The 9669-nt window shown below is 39.8% G+C and overlaps 3 protein-coding genes and 1 pseudogene across 3 annotated transcripts in view; all 4 read left to right on the top strand.

Moving 5' to 3' along the window:
* LOC104704356 (UDP-glycosyltransferase 76C2-like) overlaps positions 1 to 1207 on the top strand; it is a 5902-nt gene extending 4695 nt beyond the window's left edge. Inside the window, exons 2-3 of the mRNA XM_010420465.2 lie at positions 30 to 213; positions 294 to 1207. Coding sequence (XP_010418767.2) covers positions 30 to 213; positions 294 to 1171 — 1062 coding nt within the window. The 3' untranslated portion in view covers positions 1172 to 1207. The remainder of the gene's footprint in view (positions 1 to 29; positions 214 to 293) is intronic.
* On the top strand, positions 1582 to 3861 carry LOC104704362 (putative pentatricopeptide repeat-containing protein At1g28020). Its single transcript, XM_010420469.1, has 2 exons — positions 1582 to 2347; positions 2426 to 3861. Exons 1-2 carry the CDS (start codon positions 1582 to 1584, stop codon positions 3859 to 3861), a joined length of 2202 nt encoding a protein of 733 aa, XP_010418771.1.
* On the top strand, positions 4653 to 6902 carry LOC104704370 (putative pentatricopeptide repeat-containing protein At1g28020). Its single transcript, XM_019244048.1, has one exon. It carries the CDS (start codon positions 4653 to 4655, stop codon positions 6900 to 6902), a length of 2250 nt encoding a protein of 749 aa, XP_019099593.1.
* Positions 8217 to 9669, top strand: part of LOC104704377 — a 2948-nt pseudogene continuing 1495 nt past the window's right edge.

Consider the following 9669-nt stretch of genomic DNA (forward strand, 5'->3'; position numbering starts at 1 on the left):
GTGTTGCTCCTTTCGGTGATTGCCTAAAGAATCTTTTGTCTCAAGAACCAACTGCAGCTTGTGTGATTGTAGATGCTCATTGGTACTTCACTGACGGTTTAACCGAAAAATTCGGTATCCCGAGGATTGTACTCCGAACGGTTAACCTCTCAGCTTTCGTCGCTTTCTCGAAGTTTCATGTACTAGGAGAGAAAGGGTACCTTTTGTTACAAGGTATGTACAGATCGATTTCAAGATTTATCTCTAGTTTTGCTTCATTCTTGTTGACTTTTCTTCTCTCTACTCCATGGCAGAGTCTAAGGCAGACTCACCGGTACCCGAGCTTCCATATCTTAGAATGAAAGATCTTCCATGGTTCCAGACAGAAGAACCAAGATCTGGGGATAAGTTACAGAGAGGTACGATGAAGTCACTGAAGTCTTCCTCAGGGATCATATTCAACGCCATTGAAGATCTTGAACCAGATCAGCTTGACCAATCGCTTAAAGAATTCCCAGTTCCACTCTTCTGTATTGGACCCTTTCATAGATACATTTCAGCTTCATCTACCAGCTTACTTACACAAGACATGACCTGTCTCTCCTGGTTAGACACGCAAGAACCCAACTCCGTGATCTACGCAAGTCTTGGAAGCATTGTCTCCATCGATGAATCTGAATTCTTGGAGATCGCTTGGGGTCTAAGAAACAGCAACCAGCCTTTTCTATGGGTGGTTAGACCCGGTTCAATCCACGGCAAGGAATTGATAGAGATTCTTCCTAAAGGGTTCATCGAAAGTCTCCAAGGTCGGGGTAAAATAGTGAAATGGGCACCTCAGCCCGAAATTTTAGCTCACCGTGCAACAGGCGGATTCTTAACACATTGTGGATGGAACTCAACACTTGAGGCCATATGTGAAGCTATACCATTGATTTGCAAACCTTCTTTTGGGGACCAGAGAGTGAATGCTAGATACATTACCGATGTTTGGAAGATCGGATTGCATTTGGAGAACAAGATAGAGAGACTAGAGATCGAAAACGCGGTTAGAACACTAATGACAAGCTCAGAAGCAGAAGAGATCCGCAAGAAAATCTTGCTAATGAAGGAAACTGCTGAACAATGCCTTAAGCTTCAAGGTTCATCGTTTCGGAATCTCGAAAAGTTAATTGCTTATATATTGTCTTTCTAATTCGGTGTTCTTCTCCGATCCACATCCAAATTTGTTTTCCCTTGATTTTAATCTGCATTCCCAAAATAAAGACACATTTGAATCGTTTATATATCATTCCAAATTGAAAGAGATAATGGAAACCCTAATTTGTTTAACCCCTAACTAATCTTTGCAAAACAAAACAGGGGTGGTTAAACCCCTAACTCAAGTAAAACCCTAATTTGTTTTAACTTCAGAATTTATTTGCCAAACTAGGAAACTACAATCGATTGGGCCATAATTACGAGAAGCTTACCCGCTTTTTTTCTAACCCATTAGCGTCGTAATCTTTTAAAATGTAAACTCGCAATTAATACAAATCGATTTAATTGCGAAAGTTAAGCAAACCCTAGGTTTGCTCTGTATCCTCATCATCATCATCATCAAACATGAGCATGGCGCGTAATCTTCAGCAACACGCAAAGCGACTCATCGCTCACAGTAGCAGACCTCGATTCTTCTGCACCTACAGAAACGGAACCCTATCGGCGACGAACCAAACTCTGCAGAGTCGAATCGAAGCGGCTTTAGATCAGAAAGCAGCAATCACTACGGTGCTTGAGCAATGGCGACAGCAACAGGGGAATCAATTAAACCCTTCGTTGGTGAGAGGAGTCTTCGAGAAGCTCCACGATTCCAAAAGATATAGTCAAGCCCTAGAAGTATCAACCTGGATGGTCAATAACAAGATCTGCAATCACCTCCCTGAAGATTTCGCCGTTCGATTTCATCTTATCGAGAACGTTTTGGGATTGGAAGAAGCAGAGAAGTTCTTTAAGAGCATCCCCGAGAATCTGAAAGGTGAATCTATCTACACTGCTCTGTTAAAGAGTTACGCAAAATCTGGTGAAAAATCTCTAAGTAAAGCCGAATTTACTTTCGAGAAGATGAGGAAGCTAGGTATGCTCTTGAGACCTTCACCATACAACTCGATGGTCTCACTATACAGCTCTCTCAGAAACCGAGTCAAGGTCGATGAGATTTTGCAAGAGATGAAGGAGAACAACATTGAGCTAGATAGTCTCACCGTGAACAACGCTTTGCGAGTATACGCTGCTGTTTCTGATGTTGCGACAATGGACAAGTTTCTAGCTGATTGGAATGAAACTACAACGCTTGAGTGGCTCACAACGCTTGACATGGCAAAGGCTTATCTGAGAGATGGTTCAAAGGGAAAGGCTAGAGATATGCTTCGTAGAACAGAGGAATTGAATGATCCAAAATCCTACGAGGGACTCATGAGGCTATATGGTGAAGCAGGAGAGATAAATGATGTGTACCGTATATGGGACCGGTACAAGAATACAAGAAACAAGAACAATGAGGGATTTCGAGCTTTGATTGGTTCCCTCTTGAAGCTTGATGATATCAAAGGAGCAGAGGAGATATACTACAATGAGTGGGAGTGCTCGGGTCTTGAGTTTGATCTCCGAGTACCAACTATGTTGGTCTCTGGCTATCGCGCAAAGGGGATGGTGAAGAAGGCAGATAACCTATTGTACAAGACTATGAAGAATAAAAGATTGATTAAACCGATTAATCCATTGATTGAGGACTGGATGAAAAATAGAAACCAAGTGAAGCCGTCCAGCTTGAGAGACCTTATCAAGAATCTGTGTGACTCAAATCAATTATCTAAAGCACTTGAGGTATCATCATTGTTGTGTGATAGAAAGAGTTTTAATATTTTTCCAGAAGATTATGTTACTAGGCTTCATCTGTGTGAGAAAGTGTTGGGTTTGGAAGAAGCAGAGAAGTTTTTCGAAAGAAGCATCCCAGGGAACATGAAGGATTACTCTGTCTACAACACTCTCTTAACAGCGTACACAAGATCTGGCCAAAGACTAGAAAAAGCGGAAGGCGTTTTCGAGAAGATGAGAGAGCTAGGTTTCCTCTCAAAACTCTCCCCATACAACTCGATGATAACTCTCTATATTCAGCTTGGAAAACAAGGTAGGGCCAAGAATCTTCTACGGGTGATGAAGGAGAAGAACATAGAGCACGACGGTGTCACGATGAACAACGTTTTGAGGATGTACGCAGATGAAGGTGACATAGAGACAATGGAGAAGTATAAGAGAGAGTGGGTTAACGATGATGAGCAAACCAAGCTTGAAATGAGGACGACTGGTGAGATGGCAAAGGCTTACGAAAGAGCGGGGCTACTACTAAAGGCGATGGAGATAACTAGGAGTAAAAGAGAAGTGCAGCGTCTATGGAATGAGTACAGGAAGAAGGCAAAGGAAGAGGTTGAAAGAGATACGCTTCGCCCTTGGGTGAAGAGAGAAAAGATTAAGAATGAAGAATATCGAAATGTGATCAGATCTCTGTTGAAGCTTGGCGATGTACAAGGAGCAGAAGCGATATATGGAGAATGGGAACCACAAGGACCCGAGTTCGATAACGGAATACCATGTTTGCTAATCTCTCGTTATTACGAGGAAGATGATAAAGCCAAGGCAAAGGAGGTAGAGTTTTCGAGTAGACAGAAGCGGAGGCGGATGCAGTTTAAGCTGTTCAAGGAAGACTTGATCAGTTACGCGGCAGGGGTTGTCGTGTCTACGGTTCCTGCGATCGTAGTATTGTATTTTCTACACCATCCCGACTACTTTTTTAAGTTCATCTTAAGTACCGTTCTGTTTGCATTGTTGAACTATTTAACAGCCTAATATTCTTGTGTTTCTTTTTTCTTTTTTTTTTTGGTTTAGAAATTTATACCTAATTAAAACCACAAAGTTTTGCTCGGTTTGAAACTTACTTTTGGTTAGGTTTGGATTCATTTGGTTTTCTAATAATATTTCTATTCATTACTTTCGTCATTAAATTTGCTTCTTTTGATTTTTTTTTTTTTATCTTCAAATATTCAAACTCTAGATAATATAGGCTCAATATATATATATATATATATATATATATATTTACATTCTGATTCCTTTCTCGTAATAATGCTATTTTTTAGAAAACCGGTTCCATAAAAACAAACCAGGACTGGTTTTAATCCTTACCAGACCGTTGAATATAGCTTTGCTATATAAACCGATTAAATTGAAAAAGTTCAGAGCAGATTTTTTTATGACAATTACTATATTATTTTTCTATCAAAATCAACATTACACTAATTTTATATATCACTAGCTCTCATGATAAAAACCTAATATAATATAAGTATAACCAATAATATACACTAAATATATTTAAACTTTTAATTAATATACAAGACTTCATTTTTCATTAGGGTTTAACTTAAGCCCATGCCAGAGGTATGCAGGTATCCCATATAAATCGGAATGGGTGATTGCAAACCTAAAAGTAAAACGATTAGCTAGTAGCATAATCGGAATGGATTAAATTTTCCAATTAAAGGAAATGTTCAGCATAAGGGTTAACTATATAAACTGATTAAAATTAAAATATCACAAAACCCTAAATCTTGTGCTCTGTGTCATCATCGGCAACGATCATGACGCATAATCTTCAGCAACACGCAAGGCGAATCCTCGCTTACAGTAGCAGGCCTCGTTTCTTCTGCTCATACATCAACGGAACCCTACCGTCTCCGGCGTCGAACCAAACTCTGCTGAGTCGGATCGAAGCGGCTGCGAATCGGAAAGCAGAAATCACAACGGTGCTTGAGCATTGGCGACAACAACAACAACAACATGGGAATCAGTTAAACCCTTCTTTGTTGAGAGGTATCGTCGAGAAGCTCAACTGTTCCAAGAGATATAGTCAAGCCCTAGAGGTATCAGAGTGGATGACTAAACAAAAGATCCTCTGCAATCTCGTCCCGGAAGACTTCACAACTCGATTTCATCTGATTGAAAACGTTTTGGGTTTGGAAGAAGCAGAGAAGTTCTTTGAGAGCATCCCGGAGAATCTAAGAGGTGAGTCTATCTACACTTCTCTCTTAAGAAATTACTCAAGACAACCCGGGTTAAGAGCTCTGTTCAAAGCCGAATCTACTTTCGAGAAGATGAAGAAGCTAGGGTTGCTCTTGAGACCTTCACCGTACAACTCGATGACATCACTCTATAGCTCTCGCGGAAACAGAGGTAAGGTCGATGAGATCCTACAAGAGATGAAGGACAACAACGTTGAGTTCGATAACGTCACCGTGAACAACGCTTTGCGAGTATACGCTGTTGTATCTGATGTGGAGACCATGGAAAAGTTTGTAGCTGATTGGAGGGCCATTACAATACTTGATGGGCTCACGGTACTTGACATGGCTAAGGCTTATCTGAGAGATGGTTCTAAGGAAAAGTCTATAAAACTGCTTCGTAGAAGAGAAGGATATATGGGTACCGAGTACTATGAGGAACTCATGAGGCTATATGGTGAAGCAGGAGAGAGAGAAGATGTGTACCGTATATGGGACTTGTACAAGAAGACAAGAAACAAGAACAATGAGGGCTTTAGAGCTTTGATTGGTTCTCTCTTGAATTTTGATGATATCAAAGGAGCAGAGGAGGTATACTACAACGAGTGGGAGTGCTCAGGTCTTGAGTTTGATCTCCAAATCCTAAATATGTTGGTGTCTGGTTATCGCAAAAAGGGAATGGTGAAGAAAGCAGAGAAACTGGTGAACAAGACTATGAGAAACAGAGGATTGGTTAAACCAATCACTCCGTTTCTGAATGAACTGGGGAAAAAGGGGACTCAAGTGAGTCCTTCGGACTTGAGAGACCTCATCAAGAACCTGCATGATTCAAGCCAGCTCTCCAAAGCACTTGAGGCATCATCATGGATGTGTGAAAAAAAGATGTTCAATCTTTTTTCAGAAGATTATGCAACTAGGCTTCAACTTACTGGGAAAGTTTTGGGTTTGGAAGAAGCAGAGAGGTTTTTCGAAAGCAGCATCCCGGATAATATGAAGGACTACTCTGTCTACGCCACACTATTAACGTTGTACACAAGATCTGAAATGAATCTAGTCAAAGCAGAAGCCGTTTTTGAGAAGATGAGAGAGCTAGGTCTCGTCTCCAAACTTTACCCGTTCAACTTAATGATATCTCTCTACAGTGAGCTAAGAAAACGAAGCAAGGTCAATAAGCTTCTATCTGATATGAAGCAGAACAATATTGAGCCTGATAATGTCACGATGAACAACGTTTTGAGAGTTAACGCAGACGTATCCGCCATAGACTCGATGGAGAAGTACAAGAAAGAGTGGACTGCTGCTGATGATGGTGATGATAATAACAAAATAACCAAGCTTGAAGTGAGGACGATGGATGCGATGGCAAAGGCTTACGAAAGAGCCGGGCTAATACTAAAGGCGATAGAGACGACAACAAGTAACAGGGAAGTGTACCGTCTATGGGATATGTACAAGGTCAAGGCAGATGGAGATATTAAAAGAGATAAGATCACCTCTAAATCAGAGATAGGAAAGATTTGGAATGAAGGATATCGAAATGTGATTAGCTCTTTGTTGAAGCTTGAAGATGTGAAAGGAGCTGAGAAGATATATGGAGAGTGGGAGCTGAAAGGAATTGTTATGGATACACGAATTCCGTGTTTGCTAATCTCTCGTTACAGCAAAGAAGATGATCAAGTGAAGATGAAGAATGTAGTGGATTCGAGTAGGAAGAAGGAAAAGCGGGTGCATGTTGAGAAGGTGGTCAATACAACTTTGGTCGAGGATGTGTTGACGCTTCTCGCGGTTCCGTCTGGTACGATTTTGTTAGTATGGGTTTTTTTTAGCTAAGGGTTTTCTTATTACTCTTTAAAAGATACTATACATTATGTTCTATTAGTTATTTTTATTTTCGAGTATTTAAATGTTTATTATTGTTATTGTATTACTGAATGAAATGATACAATTTATATAAAAGCACAAAACATAATCAAATAGTATAGTGAAAGAGATTAATCAAAATTTCGTTTTTTACAATAACTACAAGCTATATATATATATATATATATAAATCACCACGTTTTTGTGCTCAAATTAATCAAAAGTCAAAACTGAACTAGGTTGCCAAGCTGTTCATTTGGTGAGCCAAAACTAAACCGAAACTGAATTCAATATAACCGACTGAACCAAAACTAAACCAAAACTGGAATGCATATCTGTTTTTTTTTTTTTTACATTCAACATTTTGTTGTAATTTTAAATTTCCATTTATCTGAGAATGCTAAATATTGTGTTTCAATCTATTAAAGTAGTTTTACAGAATTTTTAAGAGCTCTTTTATTTAAATTGTGTATATAAACATGGATCTAAATCTCTTGTATATCTTTCTTTTAATGTGCACAGCCTGGAAACAGGTCTTAGGATAAAATTTAATATTAAAAGTAAACGAAAATATAAAATAGTTCTACAGAAATTATACTGGTCTCTTAATCAAATTTCTAGACTTAACCTTGATCTACGTCTAGTTTTTTTTTTTTTTTTGAATGTGCATTAATGCACAACGTGGAAACAGGTCCAGGGGAATAAATTTAATGATAATTTTATTACAAGTAAACGATGATCGATGACCAAAGTATAAAGATCGTATATTCTGGTCATTATTAATAATATAAACAATAATTTGGTCACTGCACTTGTTACTAGAAACTATGGGGATGCTTGTTTATTAATATGAACACTCCCATTTACTTTACTCCACCAAGAGTGGGAGAGAAGAGCATAAACATACATCCATCATAAACAAAGCAGCAAAAAAGATGCACAAAAAAGGAGTACCTCCTCCTCCACCTCCGCCACCTCTTGGATTTGGACGACATCAAAACAGAAACGGCAAGAATATGGACAAAGACCAAGTAGCTCCACCTCCGCCACCCCCTCCACCTTTTCCATCTTTTGGATATGAACGTTATCATAACGGCAAAAAGATGGACAACGAAGATGTATCTCCACCTCGACGAGCTCATAACCGAAACGGCAAAAAGATGGACAAAGAAGAAGTATCTCCACCTCGACGAGCTCATAACCGAAACGGCAAAAAGATGAAAAAAAGAAAAAGTATCTACACCTCCTCGACCTGGAAGGAGAAACCGCAAAAAGATGGACAAAGAAGAAGTACATACACCTCCTATCTCCCCTCCATTAATGAGACAAATCTCAGAGCCTCCCGCTCTTCCTAAAGACAACCCAAGATGTCCTGTTTCTCATTCAACTCACCCTCACACACTCTGTCCTAGATTAGATGGGAACACCAACTCTAATTGTTTTTCGTGCGGTGAATATGAATCTCCCTTGAACGAAGACCAGAACTACCATTTCTTCTGCCAGACCTGCGATGTGGAGTTCCACAGAGTTTGTCATATGTTCACAAAGACGTTAACACATCCTTATCACCTCCAACACCCTCTTATTTTCACCTACCGGAACTACGAAACCGGGTGCGTATCAGACGGTAATATAGATGAGTCTTTCTGCGCTACAGTTTTATCTGCTGGCTCCAACATCTCTAATACTAATATGTTGGGATCTATCGAATCTGATCAATGCTCATGGTGTGGCAAAAATATCCAAGGAAATTGGTTCTATCGTTGCTCTATGTGCAACTTTTGTTTGGATCTCCATTGCTCCCAAAATGTTCCACTTCTTGTTGTCACAAACCCGAAGAATCATCATCATCAACTCGACTTCTACAAGCGACCACTCTTGACTCCATGTGATGATTGTGGGTTGGTCAATGTGTTGGATCCAAGCTATGCTTGTTTTGAATGTGATTACATGGTCCATCAAAGTTGCATCAACTTACCACGAGTCATAAAGATCACGCGTCACCAGCATCGCCTTTTTTACACTCCTTTCCTCCAATCCAAGATTTCAGCATGTCTGATATGCTACAAGACAGTTGACACCAAGTATGGCCAATATTTTTGCAACCGCGAGAATTGCTCTTACGTAGTTCATTCAAAATGTGTAACACATGAGAACGTATGGGACGGGAAAGAGCTCGAACGGGCACCCGAAGTACCTGACGAGATTGAAGATATCCTCCCATATAAGAAGATTTGTGGTGATGACTTAATAAGACACTTCTCTCATGACCATCTTCTAAAGCTCAAGAAGTATGATGGTGTTAGAGATGCAGAGAAGCAATGTCAAGCATGCATCCTTCCTATAGACTGTCGTGATTTCTACAATTGCACGCACTGTGATTTTTTTCTCCACAAGGTATGTGCTTGCCTTCTTCGGAAACTGAGTCATGCGTTACACAAACACCCTCTTATCCTAGACACCTCTCCTCGAAATTACTATGATCTCATCAATTGTTCAGCCTGTTCCAGAAAGTTCACTGGTTTCAGGTACATATGTACCAAAGCTAATTGTGTGTCCAAGCAAGTTCAGATAGATGTTCGATGTATTTCATCAGTTCCTGATTATTTCACACATGAAAGTCATGAACATCCTCTATTTATCTCCACGTCTTCCAAAGGTGAAAACAAGACTGGTTGTGTGGGTTGCAAGAAGACAGGTATGCGATCTTACCTACAGTGTACTAAATGCAAATTTG

This window comes from Camelina sativa, chromosome 1, assembly GCF_000633955.1.
Source record: "Camelina sativa cultivar DH55 chromosome 1, Cs, whole genome shotgun sequence".
In the NCBI taxonomy this organism is placed as follows: Eukaryota; Viridiplantae; Streptophyta; class Magnoliopsida; order Brassicales; family Brassicaceae; genus Camelina; species Camelina sativa.

Bases quoted from the DNA above. Each gene is read 5' to 3' on its own strand.
- LOC104704370 (XM_019244048.1), top strand. From the start codon at position 4,653: ATGACGCATAATCTTCAGCAACACGCAAGGCGAATCCTCGCTTACAGT.
- LOC104704362 (XM_010420469.1), top strand. From the start codon at position 1,582: ATGAGCATGGCGCGTAATCTTCAGCAACACGCAAAGCGACTCATCGCT. The intron at 2,348-2,425 runs TGAGAGATGGTT...AATCCTACGAGG, and splicing joins TGACATGGCAAAGGCTTATC to GACTCATGAGGCTATATGGT.